The following is a 24,206-nucleotide window of genomic DNA, read 5'->3' as shown; positions in this document are numbered from 1 at the left end:
ATTTGTACAAATTGGATGGTTTACCGCCAATTAGAGGTTAATCATGATGTTGTAGGAAACTCTTGGATGGTTTAACCATTGGATCCATTTTCTAAATTTGCATATCATTATCCACCAACTTAGTATTGATCTAGGATCTGCTTGTCATCTATCAATTTTCTATTAAATTGGTCCTATTATAATCTACTCATTTGGCATATCAGGTCTCCTTGTTATTTTCCAGTTTGGCATTGATCAAATTTCCTTGTAATCTTCTAGTGATATTGCTTATATCTGCATACATAACTTTGATAGTAAACTAGACAACTGCTGCCAATAAGTTTGGAACTTTAATTGCTTATTATCCAGCTCCCAATTTTTGTATGCTCACATCAGAATCTTGGTGATCAAAAAGAGCTTGCGTTTGTGTTGAATTTTAAAAATTTGGTGAAATCTGGCCAATATTCTGGCTAGGGACATTACAAATAGAGTAATAGTGTTGATAGACAGGCAACACTCACAATTTCCTTAACAAGAAGTTAGCTTCTAGTCTAAATTTTTTTCTGTCCAGCTCAAATATTTCAAATCATGATTGCAGATGGGGCTACAATCAATTGTTCAAGGAAATGCCATAACATTAAAATTTCCATGGGAGATTATAGGCTAGGTTGCCCTATTTTTTCTATCCATATGGGTGCAGTAGACATTGATTTGGGAATTCACTATCTTACTACATGGGAAACAATTGAGATGAACTTCCAAAGTGCTATTCATGCAATTCCACTTAACGGGTAAGATAGTGGAATGACGAGGTTCGCATAGAGATTCTTGGCAAAGAGGCAAATGGGTTTGTGGCCCAATTATTTTTATTAAAAGTGCAGCAATCGAAGGCTTTTATACCATTGGATTTCCAAGCAATTCTAGATAGGAGCTTAGTAGTTTTAAGAAAGATGCTAAAAGGATTGCCTCACAAAAAAGATCATGATTATGTCATTCAACTAGTACCAAGGAGTCAACCACCCAACATTAGGCCATACAAGTATCCATATGTGCAGAAAAGTGTGATCAAGAAATGGTACAAGAGATGCTAGAGGTATGCATGGTCAAGCATAGTCAAAGTGCTTATTCCTCTCTAGTGGTAATGGTGCAAAGAAAGATGACACTTGGCAAATGTGTCTTGATTATAGAGAACTCAATAAGTGCACTGTAAAAGATAAGTTTTTAATTCCAATAATTGATGATTTGTTATATGAGCTTAATGGTGCTATTTATTTTACCAATCTCGAACTTTATTCTAGTTATCATCAAATTACTATTAGAGATTAGGATGTGCATAAGATGCTTTCCAAACCCATTAGGGCCACCATGAAATTTTGGTGATGCATTTTGGCATTACAAATGCATACTACTGTTGGTGGTAATATTGTACGGGAATAAACAGTAATTAATTAGGTAGTCCTTTGTTAGTAATGTAACCGAGGGTTGGTAGTTACGAGTGCGACGGTTGTCCCTCGCATCCCCTCGGTACCTTTATATACCATGTAAGGTAACTTGTAAGGAACACGATTATGAATGGAAATAGTATCTTTTCTGTTTGCTTGATATTATCATCTGGTATCTATGGCATTATTGTTTCTCGTTAAGCATTGTCTGTATGTTTTAAACTGTTCACCTAGAGGGTAAACATCTGGCGTCGTTTCCAAATTGAACTTGGAATGACAGGAACCCACTACATGGCACGATGATAATGGGGAAACTAGTGAGTGAGGGAATCAGCAGCAATCCCAAGGAAGAGCCAACAGAGTTGTTCGAAGGAGAGGGAGCATTAACGAGGGATTTCACCTGCATTCTCCAGGCATTCATTGAAACTTACGTACGGAGGGAGGCCACGACTGAGGACGTCCCTGAGAGCGCAGTGTGGAGTGCCCTTGGCATAAGCCCCGCCGTAAATCGGCTGATGAACAACTTGCCAAACTTGCTGGCACAAGCGTTCCTTGCTCTCCAAACTCGCCGGGAAGAAACCTACCGCAAGACTCGTCAACAACAAATTCTGCAACAATTTGAAGAAAAGAGTCGATGAGAGGAGGAACATGACGAAAGTCGTCGACGAACCTTCAACGCCACGGAAAGAAGGAATTGATGCCCGTGACACTAAATAAGGATAGGAATTGTGTGCCGAGGGAGGAAGAAGATGTGCACGAGGCAGCAGCAAGAACGCTGAGGTCAGAACGACAAGCAGAACGTCGGCGACGACTGAAGAAACTTGCTGAAGAAAACACAACTGGCAATGATGCTGCGGGCCAAGTTTCCGTACTAATAGAAACCACCAGGAAATGGTTGGGGGACCTGTTGACGTGTCTAGTATCGCATTGCTGCAAACTCCATACGGCCAACGCAGAATAGAATAAACTTGCTGAGTATCCTATCCTCTCTTGAGATAAGGAAATCCCTAATGCTATCTTTTACGTTTGATGAAAGGGGACAACCTCAAGGTTTCGTTTGTCAAGTCTTGACTGCGAGATTACTCAGTGGTTTGATGTGTTTTGCTGGAAACACAAGGGGGACTTATGGTGAGATAGGCGATTGATAGATGAGTTCCCTGGAATCTTTATGATCTTTCTTATCAAATGATTTCAGTTGAGTTGATACTGTTTTCAATGGGACTGCGGATTCTCTTGATAAAAAAAGGGGGAAAAGGAGGGAAGGATAGGGAGAGAGAGATACATGAAACATAAATTTTAACTAAGATAGCAGATTCAGAGTACAGATAGACACCTCCAAATAACTAGACTAAGCATCACCAACTATTTAAGCACAATACTTGCATAAATCTAGTGCAATCTTCAAAGGAAAATAGGATTTTCATGTTATCAACTACAACATTAGAACTTTTACATTCATAGTGAGCATTCAATAACTGAACTAAGCATACGAAAGGTTCAAACTAACCATGCAGAGAGAAAGGCGATCAGCCATTCCCTAATGGTGTGAATTGCAAGGATTCTGTCGGATGTTTGTTTGAAAATGCTATATAAAGGAAATAAACATAATTGAAAAATTTCTAAATTAATGAAGAAGGTGACCATGCACTCACAAGGAAATTTGGAAACAATCTTAACTTTGCATTAAATCCTGTAAATTTCGCTAGAGCTTTTGCAACAATTCAAGAACTTCTTACAAAATGAGGGAAAACCAGTCCCCTTTAAATAGGCTCCAAAATTGGATGAATGGCCCAGATCTAATCTAAACAAATGACCCAGATTCATCCAAAAAACATGGCTGCCCATACCCATAAATGGGAGGCAAATATCAACAACCACCCCAAAATGAGCAATAACTACCCAAAAAGGATAATTAAAACTCATCCAAAATTATCCAAAGAGGTACATTCATAAAGTTTTACATTTTAGTTGACTTGAAAGTCAAATATGACCCTTTTGGCCAAAAGTGCACTTTTCAAAATTTAAAAAGGAAAAAGGTGCATTTTTAGGAAAGCACTTTTTCTTTTCTTGTTTCAAATCCTTTTATCAAAAATTGACTTTCTTCATGCAAATGAGATCTCAACCTACTGCACGTTCCTCACGAACATAATCTTGGAACCTGATACATAATTGGAAAAGAAGACTGAATGGAGGCATAGGAGGATGGCGAATTTTATGTTGCATGCCTTCGAGGTATTGGTCTACCTACTTCAGACCATCTTGCCAACTGGAACAATTACGCTCAAAGCACATGTCCGAGTGGAATTGACCGGCAAAGCCTAGGTCCTTAGTAGAATAAGTGATCTTATTTGTTCCCAATCTTTCCTCCCAGTCTGGCAGTATTACTTCATCAGATTGGTCATTTACCCATCCCGAAACCATTGATCAAAGGATTATCTTGCCAAGTTCCTGCATGGTTTTCAGAATTACCTCGTATGCATTGTGTTCTCTATCGATGATTTCCTTCGCATCATTCTTCATGTTGATAGTCCAGTACCATTCTTTGAAAATGCCGATACCATGAGGGTGCAGGATGTCGGAGAGTGTACGGATCTGTGCCTGGGTCCAAAAAAGAGCGTTCATGAGGGGAAGAGTAGTGGCAGCCACTTCCTGGATGTGGAGGGATTCCCTCTTTACCTCTAATAACTTAACCAAAGTGGTTTCTCGGTGGCGAGCCATTTCCTTCACTTCCTCAAGGATTCGTTCTCCCCTTCTTTTGATACCTTGTATCCTTTCCTTGACGGCCCTTGCGGTGTCCCATACTCCTTCAAATTTTGTTGTGGTCCTCTGTGCCAATGTTGTCGGGGGAATGTGGGATTCGGAGGCATTGTATAATGGTCTCAGGAGTTGATCGATGTACCCTTCGGCCTGCTCAGCACGAGCCCAATACATATCCTTCTCAGTTGTTATCTCTTCAAGTTGCCTGAGTATGTTCTGCACTGAATCCTTGAATTCCTCCTTTTCCTGTGCCTTAGTGGCTCGTCCGATGGGGACGGTTGTGATGCTATAATCTGCCAGTGTGATCTAATCTGCTGGCTTATCTACAGGTGGGGTGGCAATGTGGAGAGTACGGTTCCTTTGCTCATCTTTAGTCATTTTGGAATATGCCTTGGGCTTTTTCTTCCCCTTAGCTTTAGCTTGGTCTATGCGTGAGAATATGTCCTCGAGGTTGATAGGTGGTTTGGTGGTGGCCTTGCGCTGGGCTCTGGCAATTAACCAGTCCTGAGGTATAGTCTGGGCTAACGCTATGGTTAAATTTTCACTCCGTTCTTTAATGTTTTCAGCCGTCTCATCACAAATTTGCAGCTGTTCTGTTACCGGAGGGGTGGAGGAGGTGCCAAGTTCCTTACTTGCAGCTGAACTTTCTCCCACTTCACTGAACAATTGTCTGGTGCCTTCGTGTGATGGTTGCTCTTCAGTCCTTTCGAGCTCGCGGGTCTCCTCTGCCCTTTGCTCTCCTTCAACGGTAGAGTCATCTTTGGTTGTATTATGGAGCAGCAGTTCATGGCGGCTCTATGGTGTGGGTTCATGCATTTCGATCCCTTGAATGGATGGAATCTCTCCTTCCTCTATTTGGTTACCCGGTTGGGTTGATTCAATGGCCCTCAGCTCAGCTTCTAGCATGTCGGGTGCGGGAGGATCATCAGCTCCAAATGCATCGATGTCACTCTGGGAAGGCGGAGCAGGTATATAATCTAATTCTACTACATCGTCGGACGAACTGGGGTCCTTTGACAATGAAGTGACCTCTGGTCTCCTTATAGGAATCTTCTCCCTTCTTGTTCTCTTCGACGTCCGAATCCCTCTGCAAGCCTTAGCCTTCTTTCTCTTCTCGGGTTTTTCAATTTCTTCCCTGGGTGCACTGGACGTTCCCTCATCTTCGGAGGACTGAGAATCGAGGCTACCCATTAGGTGGTAGGTGAACTGGACTCCTTTGTGAATTAGTCTCTCAATCTGCTGATGCAACCATTGGTCAATATATCTTGCTGGGGCTGCCATGACTGCATCAAAATCAGTGATAGGGTCTTGTGACCAATCAACGCCTGGCAAAAGATGCCTTACTGCCTCAAATTCTCGGACCTGGAGGCAATTTCCTAAATCTGTGAGTTGATCTAGGACCCGACGATATTCATAGAGTCGCATCTACTGCACACTCAGCCTGGAATATTCACACCTTTGGACTTCATAGTCATCAGAGCAGTTCTTCCAATAATCCTCCACTGATTCCTTTGCCCTGTCCCGCCTGCCATAGGCTCTCTTTGCCAGATTATCGTGATCGAAATATTTTCTCAGGAAGTGCTCTTGTAGGCCATAAGAGGCCAGCTCTGCAAGGGATTCCTCTGCTAGGGTGGGGGTCTTCAGATGGACATCCTAGTTGCCTATAATCATGGGGAACGCGAATCCAGCCTGCTTGCTTTCTCTGAGTAAGATGTCGGCTGGATGTGACTGCCTTGCGACCTCCATAAGAACTATTTTGTCGGTTGGGTACCGTGGAAGTCGGAGAGGGGCACCATCAAAGCCCGCTATTCGGATATAGGAGAACCTTGGGAACTGGATGAACCAGGCTCCGTATCTCTATATTAGAATAGTAGCTTGCTCTGAGAGCCTTATGTGTAATCCTCCCTGCATTAGTCTGACCAGGCGCATTGTGAAGGCATCATTAACGCGCTCATATTGGCCAATTGCATAAGCTGGGCTGCTCTTTTCTCTCTGAGCTATATCTTGGTAGTGCAGCTCCGGGTAACAATCATAGACCTTTACCTAATCAGGCCCATTCCCGATTTCACCTTTCATTATCAAACTTGGCAGCGGTTGGTTCTTGGCAAACATGTAGACCAAGTAAGAGGTCATAGTGAAGTACTTTTTGCTCTCAAGTTCAATTAGCTGAGCGTGGATGTTGTCGCTTATAATCTGGGCCCAATCAAACTTAGACTTCCTAGCGAAGACTTGCTCTGTGAAATAAAACATCCACTCTTCAAAGTAGTTGGATTTAGGAAGTCCCATAACCCGGCTGAGTAATGTGACCATATCCCCATGCTCATTATGAAAGTCACTTCTTGGGGTCTTTTTCCCAATTCTAGCGCTTGGAAGCCTTCTCTCCTTGTACCACTTCGTTGATCAGTGTTCTGCATCTGGCCGGATTCATATCATATGCCCCCTGTGCTTCATCTATAGTCGTGGCCGTGGGATTGTTTGGGAAGGGAATGTTGAATGCATCGCCAATGGCCTAAGGAGTGAAGTTGGCGAGAGTCATAGTTTTGTACTGCTGGAGGAAATCCCGCCGCTTGGGCGATGCCACTTTCTACCATCTGTCTAGGCTTGCCATATGCGTTAGGGGAGAAGACCCGATTCCTGAAGTCCTGGATGTCAATATGGCCGAGGTCAGTATCACCGACATTGTCCCAGATGCTTTGAACTTTTGACTCCCTCAATCCCCCTCTTTGATATTGGTACTTCATCCTTTCAACTTTGCATGGGATATCTGATTTGGATGCTCGCGATGTCTCGGCTGTAGCGGGCGTCTTTGATGATTCTACCGCTGATTTAGGCATTTATCCTGCACAGCCGGACGCAGATTACGAGGCGATATAAAAGAAGTAAGGCGGGTTAGATAAAGGATACTCCAGCATTCAAGAATTAATTCAAAATTTAGATTGGAAACAGAGTGATATTGCTAGCTGAGAGCTTGATTGAGCAAAACATTTATTCATGAAGCTTTTGATCGCGAATTTGTACTTAAGCACTTTCTGGATTAATTTTCAAAAGGGACAAAGCTCAAAAAATTCTCCTAAGTTTTAAAAAAAAATGCAATTTTTGGTCAAATTTTAGGAGCAAATTCCAATTTTCGACTGCTTTGAATGACGCTTTAATAGTCGGAAAAAGATGTGAATTTTGAAGACCTAAGCACTCTAATCAATTTTGCACAAGCATGCATCCAATTAAAAAAAAAACATTTCAGATGATCAAGAGAGACAAAGCGTACTTACCTGATGAAAAATGGATGGCGATAAATTGCCTGACTTGCTGCGCAAAGATGAATGGATAGTTCTTGGATACAAATCGCACAAAATTGGCTCTGCCTTTCAAAATCCTACACGATCCTCGGGTGCCTCCATGCTTATCACCTACTTTACTTTCTGCGCACCGATTTTCAAAGAAATGGGAGACTTCGGAGCATTCTGGGTTTTCGCCAGAACTGCCCTTGCTTCTTCGCGGCTATCCTCTAGCTTGCGACTTTGGTGGAATGGAGGTTTTTGGAGCCTAAACTGCGTTTTACCTTGAAGGACTTCGGCTCTTTATTTTTTGCGGACCTTTCATGCCCTTTACGATTTTCGGGGCTTTCACGTTCTTTGGTGACTTAACAAATTTCGGACCCTAAGGCATCTTTCGCGATTTTTAAACTTTGAAATTTCGGAGCTTTGAACGCCCTTTGCGAACTTCGGAGTTTTCACGCCTTTCAGCGGCTTAAAGTATTTTGAAATTTCAACGCCTTTTGCGATTTTAAAGTATTTTGAAATTTCAGCCCCAGGGTCCGAAATTAGATAACTCAAGTGAATTTCGGACCTTGGGGGGGGGGGTTTTGCAAACTGAAAGGTAATCTTCGGACCTTAAGGCCCCTTTTTAAACTTTAATACAAATTCGGACCTTAAGCACATTTTTGCAACTTTAAGAATTTTCAGAGTTTTAACGCCTTTTGCAATTTCAGAGCTTTAACGCCTTTTGCGAACTTCAGAGTTTTCACGCCTTTCGGCGACTTAAAGTATTTTGAAATTTCAATGCCTTTTGCGATTTTAAAGTATTTTGAAATTTCGACCCCAGGGTCTGAAATTAGATAACTCAAGTGAATTTTGGACCTTGGGGGGGTTTTTGCAAACTGAAAGGTAATATTCGGACTTTTTCAGCGATTTTGTCAATTTTGAAATCTCTCCTTTTGTCCCCAGGGTCCAAAATTTGCCCCCCTGGGCGATTTTGCAAGCCTTTGAAATTTCCCTCATTTTGTGCAAGCTTGGGCACTTGGGCGAGTTTGGAGGTCTTTGGCATTTTGCAACGAAATTCGCTCCTCCTTCTCTGGCTGTCGAAAATCGTCATTCGTTCAAATCTTGTAAACTCCGCAAAAACAAAACCTCATGCAATCTATCTCATTGCTCTTACACAGAAACGACAATTTTGGGTCGTCATGCGACCTTCAAACACGTTGCTCTTTGCTTGGCGGGCTTCGCCAACTTCTATCACCTTACGCCTATCCAAGGCGATTTCACAATTTTGAACAATCTCTTGGTATTCGTGCCCGAGGGCTAGACTAGCCTAATGGAATCATCGGCTCTTTTCTTTCAACATCATCACTTCACGGACCGGTCGCGGGCTTGCTCGAAAGGACGCGAGACACTCTGTGCGAAACTCAACAGGGCGAAGATGAAAGGCTCAACAAAAGGGAAGGGGGACCCTGTCGGCGACAGGAAGCGTGTGCAACGCACAATAGCTTCTTTCCTTGACATTGGAAGAGATTGGTGACGAGAGTACGGTAGAGCCATACATGCCATACAGAGGTGTCGAGACCAGAATGGAAGAGGAGACAGAGACCGAGAACAGAGAGGCGGAGGATACCGGTGCAACCGAAGGTGTCGGGAAGACACAAGGTCACGGTAGTAGAAGCAATCTGTTCGGTGCAAGCTCATCACACCCTGGTAGTCAGAGAAACTTGGTGGGACCCAACGGACCAAATCTTGATGGAGTACCTTCGGGAGGACTAGTGTCTGGAGGAGAAGTTCCTAGCGGGTCAAGTTCGAGTTCCGGAGGGCAGATTGGGCCATTGCCAAGGAATGTATTGGCGAATCGGCAAAAATTGCCGAAGTTCACCGGAGACGGGAAAGAAGACCCCGTACAGCATTGTCGTACATGTGAGACAATTTGGTCGGCCAATGGCGTGCCCGATATGATGGAATGGGTGGTGCAATTCCCCACCACTCTACAAAGAGTAGCCGTACTCGGATGCTGATAAAACCAAGCTGACAACTTGGGATGAATTGCACAAAGCCTTCGAAACAAAGTTTTGACTCCTCAGAGACGATAATGAAATCGTAGCAGAAATCCTGAGCACCAAGCAAGGGAAAAGTGAGACCATCCGAGCATATAGTTGACGCCCAAAAGGAATTGCTAGGAAGAATGGACAACCAACCCGACGATGGATTGAAGAAAAGGTGGTTTGTGGAGGGTTTAAAGTCGTCACTCAAAAGGAAAATGAAAATTGTACCCCACACATCCTACGAAGATGCCTATAACCGAGCAATGGACCTGGAAAGTGAAGGGAAGACATCCAGGAAAAAGAAAGACAGATCCTCTAGAGAGGACTCCTCCGACGGAAGTAGCAGCGATGAGGGGTCGAGTAAAAAGGTGCAAGCCCTTCAGAAGGATATGCATCGCATGATGAAGGAATTCAAGAGCATGAAGGGAAGCACCAACAAAAATGAGGAAGTGTGGTGTGCGGAATGTAAGGAGGAAGGTCACACAAAAGGCTCCTGCCCAAAAAAGGCCTTCTGCTATATTTGCCAAGTGTTGGGACACTCCACCAAAGAATGTCCCTACAACATGAAGACACAGGGAAACCAAGTGCTCTTCACCCAGAAGCAGCCGTCAATGACAGCAGGCACATCGCAGCCTCAAGCCAACACCACGACATCATCTGGCAGTTACAGAGGTAACCGAAGGAGACGGGGGCAACATCTTCTGCAGTTGCGCAGACAGCCACACCTCCACCTCTCGTAGTTGTGCCAGTAGCAGCCACACGGCCCTCGGGTGAGTTATCCTAGCAAACGGTCTCAGCAAGTGCCACTCGGACTCTGCCTGGAGCGGCAATATTGGCAGTGCCAGTTCCTGGTTTTGGGCAAGGTCGGGCACCAGTGATTATGATTCCCCACACGGGACTGCAACATTGGTAGCCTTACTAGAGCCTCAGTTGGTCGACGATAGGAGTCCCATGGCAGCAGTAGAGGTTGGGGACAATGGCAGGACAGTTGTTAGGGAGGCTACGGTACCAACAGAGCGTCCTGGAGGGAGTGGTACACCTTCTTAGAGGGATGAGTGCATGGATGAGTCGGTACAAAATGACACCAGTAGCACCGGTTGGAGCAGCAGTCCTCTCCCCACGGCGTGAACCGAGCCCTCACAAGATTGTGGACTTGGTTGGAGACAGTTCACCAGAGACTTCACGAATGGTACAAAGAGACCACTAACCCATTTGTGAGTTGGTGTTGAGTCCTAGGCAGGAGGAGGAGTTGATCCAGAGCCCCCCTCATGAAGAGCCACTGGAGAGCCCTCACGGGGATGCTTAGGAGCATGGTGTCCTAGCATCTCGGAGAGTGGAGGGTGACAGGGAATTGGAGCAGTTTCTTGCGGATATGGTTGACGGATCCCAGCGGATGGTAGCCTCTGCCAGGTCTCAGGGAGATGCCTGGACAGATGAAGAGTTAGAGCAGCTACTGGGGTTTATGAAGGGTAGGTACACTACACACTTTGCGCAGTGTTTTGAGTCTGGTGGATGGCCTACTATAGAAACCTTACAGATGTTGGAGGATTGGGGCCTCCCGGAGCAGGATGGCGAGACCAACAGACAATCATTGTTGCAGAGGATAGAGCAGGTTTTTCGAGAGACCTACTATGAGTTGCAAAGGACGCAGTATATTGCTGAGAGTACCGAGACCCAGTGCCAGGAGGCTTTGTTGGCACGAGAAGATTTGGCTGCTCGACTCCAACAGATGGAGGAGTCGCACAGAGAGCAATTGGCTCAGGAGATGGCCTCACGGGATGCAGAACGCGTACCTTGGACACAGTGTTGGCCGAGGAAAGATCGGCGAGGGATGTCTTGGGGGCACGGTTGGAGGAATCCCGTGAGGACAGGGCTATGTTGGAGAGCCGCCTAGGTAGTGCCTTAGAGATGGTGGAGTAGAAGGATAAAGAGGTCTTGTAGGCGGCGATGATGGTGAAAACAGTGATGAAGCGCCAGATGGTTGCAGAGCAGGACATCAAGCTGAGGACTAAGCAGAGGTCTATGAGTTACGGGCTCGCTTGACAGCCGCACCTCGCACATCAGCACCCTCCTCACCAGGGATGCTTCCTCCACCCCATTCTCAGTCCCAAATTCTATGTTGTTAATCATCCCTTTTTGTTTTTTCAGTCGTCAGGAGACGACCTTGTTTTTTTGGGGGGATGATGTTGGTGGTAATATTGTACGGGAATAAACAGTAATTAATTAGGTAGTACTTTGTTAGTAATGTAACCGAGGGTTGGTAGTTACGGGTGTGACGGTTGTCCCTCGCACCCCCTCGGTACCTTTATGTACCATGTAAGGTAGCTTGTAAGGAACACGATTATGAATGGAAATAGTATCTTTTCTGTTTGCTTGATATTATCATTTGGTATCTATGGCATTATTGTTTCTCGTTAAGCATTTTGTATGTATGTTTTAAACCATTTTCAAAGTTTGATTAACTCTATCTTCAAACCATTTTCATAAAAGTTTGTTTTGGCATTTTTTTATGACAACTTAACACATAGAGAAAACCTTGGGAGAAACACTTGCAACATGTGAATTAGGTTTTTGACATTTTTCAATAACATTAGCTTTATGTTAAGCCATCCAAATATGCTTTTGGAGTTACAAAGGTGGCATTCCTAAGTCACAGAGTTTCGCAAGGGAATCAATGTCGACTCTAACAAGATTGAAGATATAGAAGAATGGAAAGTACACAGGACCCTCAAGGATCTATATGGTTTTTTAGGGCTTACTAGTTACTATCACTAATTTGTAAAAAATTATGGCAACATAGAAGTGTTGTCCTCATTTTTGTTTTCAAAAATGAAGGACCATTACATGAAATTTTTGTGAAAAAATGAAAAAATTTACTCTATGGCACGCTTCCCGAGGTAGAATTTCGACTAATCCTTGGACTGGCTTAATCCTCAGTCCATCCTCAAACTACGTTTCGAATTTCATCAAATTCTGGGTTCGTTTGCTATGTGTTTCCTTCAGTCGGGTTTTAAAACCCCAACTGCAGGTGGAGAATTTTCTTCAAACTGCAAGTTTTAATGATATTCATTGTTTTGGTCTTTGTAGGGGAATTTTTGACTAATTACATGTGCACTTTTATTTCAAATATGTTACTTGTAATTTATTTTAAATTTCCCCTTTGTTGTTTTTATCTTTTTATTGTTTTTTGGTCATTTTTAGTTAAAATAGGGATTTTTTGGCTCAACTGCAAGTAAACTTGCAGTTTGGTCAAAAAACCCCTACTTTAATGGTTTTTGCATGTAATAGGGATTTTAAATCCCCATTACATATGTGCAAGCAAGTATAACTTGTTGTAGGGATTTTATTTCCCATTTACAAATATTTAAAACTTGCAGTTTGCTCCAAAAAACCCAATTTTGCCTTGTAAGTGAAAAAGTGACAATTTAAAACTTGCACTTTGGTCCAAAAAACCCGATTTTGCTTATAAAGTGCATTTTTGACATTTTAAACTTGCTATTTGGCCAAAAAAACCCGATTTTGCCTAACATGTTGAAAAAGTGAAATTTTAAACTTGTCATATCCTCCAAAAAACCCGATTTTCATTGTTTCATACATTTTAAACTTGCTATTTGTTCCAAAAAACCCGAATTGCAAGGAAAAACATGTTTTTTGAAGATTTTTAGCAAATTTTTGTGGAGATTTTTTGGGAGATAGAAGGCGTTTTGGATTCCTTCCTATTTCCATGCATTTTTAGACACCTTTCACGCCGCATGGAGGTTAAGTTTGCTGGTTTTTAGGTTTATAACAGCAAACACGTTTTTGCTAAAAAACCACGTTTTTCTTCATTAAAAATGCCACGAATCAGCAATGTTATGAATCGTTTTGGCTTGGTATGCTAAGGTATTGAGGTTAGAAAGAGTCTTGGCCATTTTCCATGCCATTTCTCATGCATTTGCTGCCACGTTTTTCAGTTTTTGCCATTTTTTCAAAAACGTGGCTAGGGTTTTGGAATACGGTTAGTTTCTTTTTAAGAGATATTCTTCTTTATTTCAAAGATTGATCATCTTTTGGAGAGGCATTTTTAGATTGGAGCAAGGTAAGATTTATTTTCTTCTTGTTTCATTTTTCTTGTTTTCTTGTTTTCTTTTTTTTTCTTTCTAGTTGTAAATTTGTAAATGGTTGGTTCTTCCCCAAAAATCAGATTTTGTGAGAGAGATTTTCCCTTTTGTAAAGCAATTTTAGAATTGCATTGTTCTTCCCCATTTTCCCTCTTTACTTGTATTCGGGATTTTAAATTCCGATTACAAGTTGGATGAAAATCATTGTTCTTCCCTTACGGATAAAAGATTTAACCATCTTTTTTTTGAAATCCGGGTTGCAAGTTGAAAGTTCTTCCCATTTTTGCATTGGCAAAGTTCCAAGTGATCTTCTTGAAATTCATTTTTACCTATCCGCTTCCAATTCCCTCATCCGTACATACCAATTCATCCACTCATTTCACACCTTCATTCATTTTCCCCATTTAAAGTCTACTTGCAGTCAGCCATCCAGAACCCGAAATTGGTCCAAAATGCACTCAAAAAACACTTGAAAATGAGTTTTAAAGGTCCAATTACAAGTGCAAACTTGTAGTTACCCATTACACATATGAAGTTGCATGTTTGTTCCCACATTTGCAAGTTAATGCTCTTGTTTTTCCCACACATGTAATGCAACTTCCAAAACCCGAAATTCACTTGTGAGCCCATTTTTGCATCAATTTATCCCTTCCCTTGTCAGTCCGGTTTGCACACACGATCTACCAAATCAATGGATTAAGGCATGAGCCTTATTTTGCAAGAAGATTTCAAGAATGAAGGATGATACAAAGAAGAGATACAACAACAATTCATGGTTGAGAGCATAGAATGCTTTCAAGAAAAAGATGGTCATGACATGAAAAGAGGAAGGCTACCCTTTCCCTCCTGAAAAGATAGTACTACCCCAAGCAAGAAGACAAGGATGCAAGTTCCCGTTCCGGTTCAAGATGTCTTTACCAATCTATAATACTTCAAGTTCTAGCATCCTGAAACGACATGAAGATCATCACAGACAAAGAATGATGCAGTTAGAGTCGTGTCTTAAGACACATGGAATAGTTTTAGTTATGCATTTGTAATTTCGTTTTGACAAGTTACATGTAAAAATATTTTTTGTAAAATGCAAGTTACACATTACTTGCACTTTTGTAATTACATGTAAGACAACTACAAGTTGTGTCCGATTAGGACTGTAGTTGGAATAAGTCTTAGTTAGTTGGAGTAACTCTTAGTTAGTTAATGAAGTCTCAGTTAGTTATTGAATGAGTCTTGGTGGTTGAGAGAATCTCTCAAGTTAGTTAGGATCCTCCCACCTTTTTCTCAAGGCTCCTCTTCTATAAATACTGGAGGAGTCTATTGTAATATATCTTTTGGAAAGCAAGCAAAAACTCTGCCAAATTTACAGCAAGAAGTCTTTGAGCTTATGTATGTGAATTGAAGGTTTTGAAGAATAAGAAAGAAGGATTACTCAAGTTTTGAGTCTTTGAGCTACATGTTTGAGTTTGAATCTTTTTATTTCTTCTATGCAAAGTGTTTCTAAAGGAGCTTAGTCCAATCTGATTTGAAGTCTTTGAGCTGCAAGTAGAGAAGATTAATTAAAATAGGAAACCCTCTTGAAGGAGAAGCAAGTCTTTGAGCTTGCGTCTATTCTTGAGGAAAAATTACTGTTTGATAAGAAATAGCAGCAAGTCTTTGAGCTTGCATTAGTTCTTGTCTTTATGTTAAAAGAATAGATTATTTCAGTCTTTGAGCTGTTATCTTTTATTCGTTGTAAAATTTAGTATAGCAAAGGGTAGATAGGACTTCCAATAGTCAAGTCTTTGAGCTTGATATTGCTGTCCCGTCCCGAAGGAAGTGACGGAAGTCTTTGCGCTTTCAGGAAACTTCATTTCCTTTCTCTCATTTCACTTGAAAGTAGTTACTGCTGTTCGTTTTCAATCGCTATCCTTTTCTGTGAAGAGAAAAGGATATTGTCTTTCTTGAAGAAAGAAGAAAGATTGCTGTTCCATCCCATTTTATTTCAGTTTTAGTTAGATAGGGGGAGCCTTCCCTTAATTAGGAGAGTTTTTACTCGTGTGCTGTGGTTGAAACCACAATTTTGTATATTTCCCCCAAGTGTACAAAATTTTCAACCAACAAGAAGCACCTCTCATGGCTAAACTGAAGAAAGATTCCTTCCAATGGAATAAGGCATCCACCAGGGCATTTGAGAAGCTAAAAAAACCATATGCACAACTCCAGTTATAGTTACCCCAAAATTTTCTAAAACCTTTAGTATGGAATGTGATGCTCTTGAACATGGCATAGCAGCAATACTCATGCAAATGGGAAGAACCCTTGCATTTGAGAGTCATAGACTCAAAGCTAAAAACTATTGAGGCTAGATTATGAGAAGAAAATGATGGTTATCCTACATGCAGTCAAACAATGGAGACCTTATATAATGGGAATAAAATACTTCTTAAATACTTCTTGGAATAAAATTTGTCATCTAGAGGATAACAATGAGTCATAAAGATATCCACATATGACTTTGAGATCACATATAAGAAAGGAAAGGAGAATGTTGTGGTCGATGCTCTATCTAGGAGGGATGAGCCCATAGAATCATTATTGTATATTATTTCTATATTGCAAGCAGATTGAGTGTTTGAGGCATAACAAGAGAACTCTCATTGAAGAACCCCAACAAAATGCAAGGGTCTCAAACAAATTTTCATGGAAAGGAAATGCTCTACAATACAAAGATAAGTTGTACCTATGTAAGAACTCAACCCGTTTAAGGTTTTGGTAGAACGACATTCTTCTCTAGTAGTCAAGCACTCAATTTTCTTGAAGACCTATCAAGCAATCAAGCATAAATATTTTGGGATGGGCTCAAAGGGGATGACTAGAAATTCATAGAAAAATGTTTTCATGCCAATAAAATAAAGGGGAGACAATTAATACTTTGGGTTTTCTACAGTCCTTATCCAATCCAAGCCAATGGTGGGAAGAGGTATACAGGGATTTTGTCATAGGTTTACTTGGGTCTAAAGGAAAAAACCTCATAATGGTGGTTGTAAATCGACTCACCACAACCCAGCAAGATTTATTCTTGAAGACCTATCATAGAATCAAGCAAGATTTATTTTGAGATGGGCTCAAAAGGGATGACTAAAAATTTGTGGAAAAATGCATGATATGCCAACAAAATAAAGGGGCAACAATTAATACCTTAGGTATTCGACAATACTTATCTATTCCAAGCCAAATGTGGGAAGAAGTATACATGGATTTTCTCATAGGTTTACCCAAGTATTAAGGAAAAAATGTCATAACGGTGGTTGTGGTTTGACACACTAAATATGTACATTTTTTTGATTTATCACACCTATTTGTAGCAAGTAGTATAGAAAAAATGTTTATGGATACCATTTAGAAGTTGCATGGGACTTAAAAAATCATAATTGTTCATGTTACTACTTTTGCAAGTAATTTTTGGGCTAACTTATGTGCTTTGGCACTTTGTTTGCTCATAACTCATCGTACCATCCCCAATTAGATGGATAGATTAAGGTGTTCAACAAGTTCTTGGGGCGTCTCCAATGTTTTGTTTCAGATAAACAAGAGAGATTGGTGCAATGGTTGCCACTAGTAAATTGGTGGTATTACACTATTTTCCACACTTCATCATATATGTCTCCATTTTTGGCACTATATGGGTAACATCCACCATCAATAACCTCTCAATTGTGGGCACACTGAAAGGTTAGTCAAATAACACATTCAACACCAACAAGTACTCTCTAGTCTTGGGGGGAACTTGGCAATGGCACAAACAGAATGAAGTAGCAAACTAATCAGCATGATAGTGAAAGGATTTTTCAAGTAGGAGTTGGGTCTTTGTATGATTACAACCATATAAGAAAATGTCAATAAAACAACAAAAGAAGGTAAACAAACTTGTACGCAAGTATTATGGCTTTTATAAGGCTTTGTAGAAGATTGACAATGTACCATACAAATTGGATTTATCCGAGTAAACAAAAATACATCTGGTCTTCCATGTTTTTTGCTTGAAGAAGGTTATCAATAAGCTCCCTTTTCCACCTATTTCACTAAAGGTATTAATGCCAATAGGAATCCCATGGAATATCACTATCTTAACCTAATAAATCCACTTATTTTTATATCATGTTTTCTAATGTGGAGTTTTTATGTTGTATTTGACTCCAAGCCGAACATCAACTTGATGAGTCTCTACCAATCATAAATTTGGTAACCACAGTGCTAAGAGAAACACCCTTCTGCAATATCTCCATTACAATTATTCATGATAAATTTAATCCATTGGTGACCAACTCTATAACTATGGCATCCTTACAAATGCAAATGTAAAACAAAAACAAACCAATAACAAAGTATATACCATGTTGCACTTATTACAAAAACAGCTCAAACCTTTGAGCAGTCTGTCATGGAAAGACATTTAATTGATGCTTTCACATTTAGCCAAATAGGCAATGAAGGGTACAACACAATTTGTGTTTATACTTCCCTACATGTATATTGATTTCTCGAATACAAGTATAGGTGATTAGGACTACTTTTTGTGTTATATTTTATTTGCTTATGAGATTGCATCTTCCAAATTAGTTGCTGAAGTGACTAAAAATCATGTCAAGTCTCAAAAAAAGGGGCATAGCGTTCTCAACTATGTAGTGCTACATAGGAAAGGATGTTGTTTCCAGTCTATTAAACAAGCTTGAGAAAAAGTAAAACAGAAAACAAGTATTAACCATTGCATGTATCTGCAACACTTTGCAAGCATGTCAAAGTTAAGTTATTGGAAGCGACATTGTGTTTTATGGATTTCACATAACTCAATGACTTCCTTCAGATATGATATCCTCTATGTTCTAGAATATGTACATGTGTCTCCAAAGATATTTGTGAAGCATGATGACACCTGAGCACAAGATTGTAGAAATACAAACCTTAGAAAATTCAATACAACACCAAATATGGTCTAGTTAGATGATAGGAATGACTCAATATATTGAATATAATCTAGAAATTAATGCATATCATGAAAAAAATTACCGGTATATTGAAACGCTTTCGTAATCTTCGACGAACACAACATGAATAGAAGAAGCAACTCAAAACAAGTGAGGCACTCAAAAAATTATTCAAAGCTTCCTCTTTAGCTGCACTTGCAAAGGGAACCATAGATTAGTGTCCAAAAAATATCTACCAAATTTCCCAAATAATATAGACATTAAATACTTCCAAAATGAAAATGTCTTTGTTAGGCCAAAACCATGTACTAGAAACCAACAATGAAAAACGAACAATCTAGAACACCTATTCTACTCCATCCAAATAATATTATAGGAATCCTAGAACCAGAAAGTCCAATAAAGGGATGAGTACCCCACACGTGTAACATATGAAGAGATATGAACTTTTTTGAAAAACTATTTTTCAAGGTTACTGTTATCACAAAAGCTTGCACCCTTGGTGAGCTATCAACTCAGCAACCTTGTGAAACATTGAAACAACCCCAAAGTGTGGGACCTTGCGCAAGGGGGTTGAATCTCCGGAGAAGGTTGACTTCCTTCCCAATCCAAGTGCAGGTGTTGAACCAACTCAACACTCCAAATCTTACTTCTAAACCTATCCTAACAACTTGCAGAGGAAAAGGGAAGAGAGAAATGCTTAAAATAAAAGGAGGTGATGCACCAAGATAAGAGATGTTTCTCTCCCCACCCGAAATGGCACAAAGAATCAACTGAAATACCCAGGAGATGCACAAAATTCAGTTGCATGAATGACCTTATCGCACGTATGGAGGTTAGAACTAGCTGAATGTCAAGAGGGGAGAAGGCTTCCCACAAGTCACACCCAGAAACAGGTTAACACAGCATATATGTGAAAGAAAGCCACAAACATACACTTATAATGAAGGTAAGAACACATACACAACATTCATAAGTTGAAGTAAGGCAAGAATGATGATTTCAATTCATTATAAGGCCAATGGCCAAACTTACAGTTGCAGAAATGCAAGATAAATACAAGTCTTCAAGAGAAGTGAAAGAGCATAGAATAGATCAAGCCAGCAGGGAGAGAACCCTTTACAACAAGGCTTAACAACCTTTATATAGAAAACTGGCCATATAGGAGAGACCATTGGTCAAGGAAGAGAATCCTTGACCCTTGTGTGTGCAGAGAAATGTCAGTCAGGGAATGCAGGGAAGTGCATGCACCTGACATTGTGTACATGCAAGCAACTTGGCCATACCCTGAAAATGCAATCCCAAGGAGAAAGGCACTTCTAGAAGGTGGATTGACTGGCACTCCAAAGCCAGAGCATGCAGGCATGACATAAGTAACCACAAATAAGCATGGCCATGTACTTCCCTTGATGGAAATCTTGCAAAAATCATTCAATGCACCCCTGTAGCTCCACAAAAGGTGTACAAGTCGCAAGAGTTGTTGGAGAATTAAGAGCCTTGAGTGTTGATCACGCCATTTGGAAGTGTTGCAAGTTGGAAGGAAGTTGGAAGACTTCGGAAACACGAGTTCCTGAAGTTGGGAAGACGGAAAACTTCGGAAACACGGGTTCCCGAAGTTGGGAAGACGAAAGACTTCGGAAACACGGGTTTCCGAAGTTGAGAAGACGGAAGACTTCAGAAACACAAGTCACCGAAGTTGGGAAGACTTCAGCAACACAAGTTACCGAAGTTGGGAGAACTTCAAAAACACAAGTCACCGAAATTGGGAAGACTTTGGCAACACAAGTTACCGAAGTTGGGAAGACTTTGGCAACAAGTTACCGAAGTTGGGAAGATTGAAGACTTCGGAAACACGGGTTCCCGAAGTTGGGAAGACTTAGGCTTGGGATTTCGGGATTCCAGAGTTCCAGGGGTCAAGGACTTAGGAACTTGGGGGTTCCGGAGTTGTGGGGGTCAAGGAAGAGAAGACTTAGGAACTTGGGAACATGGGGGTTCTAGAGTTCTAGGGTTGAGTAAGAAGACTTAGGAACTTGGGAACCTGGGGGTTCCAAATTTCTGGCAAGACAACACTTCACACTTCATGATTACATTGTTTCCTCTTTGATCAAACTGGGGCAGCGCTCGTCCATGGAACATATATCTAATCGGTTCTCACTGATGGACCAAGTGTGTCATAAAATGACAACAGTTACCAAGAGACGGGGGTACTTGGAGACTCCGGAGACTGGTACGGCTAATTTTCAAAAATAGGAGATGGGGGTAATTGGAGATGCCAATTTTTTTAATATTATAATTTAATAATTTCCAAAAATATCATGATAGAAAACTTTGAAAACAAGAACAGTGGTAAAGTTTAACATTAACTTTAAAATTGGTTATATTGTTAGTACCATAGCTAGTCTAAATGGTTTAGTGAAAGTAAGGTAATATAGGTGTTGAGCACACTCAATATTGCTGGCTAAATAGTAAAGACAATTTTTCTTTAGACAATTACAATGACAAGAAATCAGTCATACAACTGCTTATGTGGTGTAGTCACGACAAGGAGGGTCCTCAAAGAGAACAGTCTAGACCATGCAGCAAGAGTTAACACAACAAAAGAAACACAATGTGATGGAGGCAATGCAGAAACAAACTGTATTATATCATAAAAATTTGTTACAAACTGTCGGCATTTTTGGTTGAAAATTTTGTACACTTGGGGAAATATACAAAATTGTGGTTTCAACCACAGCACATGAGTAAAAACTCTCCTAATTAAGGGAAGACTCCCCCTATCTAACTACAACTTGGAAAATAAAATAAGATGGGACAGCAATCTTTCTTCTTTTTTCAAGAAAGACAATATCCTTTTCTCTTCACAGAAAAGGATAGCGATTGAATATGAATAGCAGTAACCACTTTCAAGTGAAATGAGAGAAAGGAAATGAAGTTTCCTGAAAGCGCAAAGACTTCTGTCACTTCCTTTGGGACGGGACAACAATATCAAGCTCAAAGACTTGACTATTAGAAGTCCTATCTACCCTTTGCTATACTAAATTTTGTTGGTTGAAAATTTTGTACACTTGGGGAAATATACAAAATTGTGGTTTCAACCACAGCACACGAGTAAAAACTCTCCTAATTAAGGGAAGGCTCCCCCTATCTAACTAAAACTGAAATAAAAACAGGATGGTACAACAGTCTTCCTTCTTTCTTCAAGAAAGACAATATCCTTTTCTCTTCACAAAAAAGGAAAGCGATTGAATATGAACAGCAGTAACTACTTTCAAGTGAAATGAGAGAAAGGAAATGAAGTTTCCTGAAAGCTCAAAGACTCCCATCACTTCCTTCGGGACGAGACAGCAATATCAAGCTCAAAGACTTGACTATTGGAAGTCCTATCTACCCTTTGCTATACTAAATTTTACAATGAATAAGAGACAACAGCTCAAAGACTGGAATAATCTATTCTTTCAACACAAAGACAAGAACTAATGCAGCCTCAAAGACTTGCTGCTATTTCTTATCAAACAATTATTTTTCCTCAAGAATAGACGCAAGATCAAAGACTTGCTGCTCCTTCTAGAGATTTTCCTATTTTAATTAATCTTCTCTACTTGCAGCTCAAAGACTTCAAATCAGATTGGACTAAGCTCTTTTAGAAACACTTTGCATAGAATAAATAAAAAGAGTCAAACTCAAACTTGTAGCTCAAAGACTCAAAACTTGAGTAATCCTTCTTTATTATTCTTCAAAACCTTCAATTCACATACATAAGCTCAAAGATTTCTTGTTGTAAATTTGGTAGAGTTTTTGCTTGCTTTCCAAAAGATAAATATTACAATAGAGCCCTCAAGTATTTATAGAAGAGGAGCCTTGAGAAAAAGGTGGGAGGATCCTAACTAACTTGAGAGATTCTCTCAACCACCAAGACTCATTCAATAACTAACTGAGACTTCATTAACTAACTAAGAGTTACTCCAACTAACTAAGACTTATTCCAACTACAGTCCTAATCGGACACAACTTGTAGTTGCCTTACATGTAATTACAAAAGTGCAAGTAATGTGTAACTTGCATTTTACAAAAAATACTTTTACATGTAACTTGCCAAAACTAAATTACAACTAAAGATTACAAAAGAGGGAAAATTCAACTAAGTGTTGAAAAACACTTAAGTTGCATTTTGTGAAGACACAAATCCTTGAAATTTCTAGATGCTCGTTTGTAGTTCCTCGGGATTTGGTTCATGGGTGTTCTTGGCAACAACCATAGTCTTCACAATAGTGTCATGACACCGGAGGAGTGCAGAATTGTTTTTATCCAGGATAGACTGGATTTCATGCAGAAAGACTTGGTGTTTCATCGATGTCTGAATTGAAGCAACTGAGAATTGTTCGCTCCTCCATTCATTATGAATCCTCATTTGTAAATCAGCAAGAACTTCTTCTTCTGGAATCAGCTCTCCATCCTGACTTAATAAGTTACAAGAGGCCCTTTCACAATGTGAGACAATATCTCGGTAAACTTCGCCTCGAAATCTCTTTGCATCACTGATCTCCTCGATGAGGGATTTAAGAACAAGGGCCTTGTTTTCCAGGAGTTCTTCAAATTCCAAGTACATGATCCTGGAAGAGATGATGACATGCTCCTGTAGAACACTCAGCTGTTGTTGGGGCATGGTACGCCAGATTGTCAAACTTTCTTCAACACTTTCCAGATTCTTTTTGAAAGTATTAGAAGTCTGATCTAGTTTCTCCTCAATGGTCTCTAGCTTAGACATTATTTGAAAAATGTCTTTCATTACTTGTACACATTGATCATGAAGTTGATCAACCCAAGAATCCAGTGCTTGTACCTTTTGAGCAACCCTTTCCACTCCACGAATCGATTCTTGGGAACCAGAAGAACCTATGGAGTTACTCCTTTCAGCAGCAGGTTTTGTAATTTTATGAATGGCTGCCATAAGCTGTCGGTTTTCCTCTTCTAGCTCGTCTTTCTTTGCTAGAAGATCATCACACCTTTGCATCAGTGAAGCAACAAAAAACTGAGCATCATGTTTAATGACCTCATGCGTTTGCTTGCCCAACTCTATCCTTGTAACCTTATAATCAGTAGCTGACATTTCATCAAGTGGCTTATCTGCAATAGGTTCCACAATCTCAGCTACTTTCATCTTGTTACTATCAACAGTTACTCTGGAGATAGTCTTGGCCTTCTTAGCAACTTTAGCTCTGGACTGTTTCAGTTGCTGATAGTCAAAGGGGTCAGGTGAGATTTCTTGCTTCTTCCTTTCCGGGGTGAAAGAACTAAGCCATGGAGGCAAAGTCATCAACTCCCCTCTAGTCACAACCGTAGGCAAAGGAGAAGCAGTTTCTGTTTGGACAACGACCATGGTTTGATCAGTTACCAATGGGCATGAAGATTGCCTCATGAACTCTTCAAAACCAAAAGTGGAAGTATCAATTTCTGACAACTGAATGCAAGCAGGATTATCCTCAGGAACTTTCAACATAGTCTCTTGTTGATGACCAGGAGATGGCTCGTATGCTGAAATAGGAATTGCATTCTGAGGAGAATCATCCACAAGCAAATTAGGAGGAGAAAGAGGCGTCTCAATGGAAACTAGAGGAATGACCTCATGAGGCGAGTCTGAAACTGGAGACTTAGGAGCATC

General features: G+C 40.6%; 1 protein-coding gene across 4 annotated transcripts in view; it reads right to left on the bottom strand.

Moving 5' to 3' along the window:
• Positions 1 to 24,206, bottom strand: part of LOC131072047 (cell number regulator 13) — a 182,377-nt gene that overhangs the window by 21,119 nt on the left and 137,052 nt on the right. For all 4 annotated transcript variants that reach the window (XM_058008078.2, XM_059218486.1, XM_059218487.1 and 1 more), the window contains one exon: positions 18,630 to 18,736. In XM_058008078.2, coding sequence (XP_057864061.2) covers positions 18,630 to 18,736 — 107 coding nt within the window. The remainder of the gene's footprint in view (positions 1 to 18,629; positions 18,737 to 24,206) is intronic.

This window comes from Cryptomeria japonica, chromosome 3 (assembly GCF_030272615.1).
Source record: "Cryptomeria japonica chromosome 3, Sugi_1.0, whole genome shotgun sequence".
Classification (NCBI taxonomy): domain Eukaryota; kingdom Viridiplantae; phylum Streptophyta; class Pinopsida; order Cupressales; family Cupressaceae; genus Cryptomeria; species Cryptomeria japonica.
The sequence above is the reverse complement of the archived record's forward strand: the minus strand, read 5'-3'. Positions and strand labels throughout refer to the sequence as shown.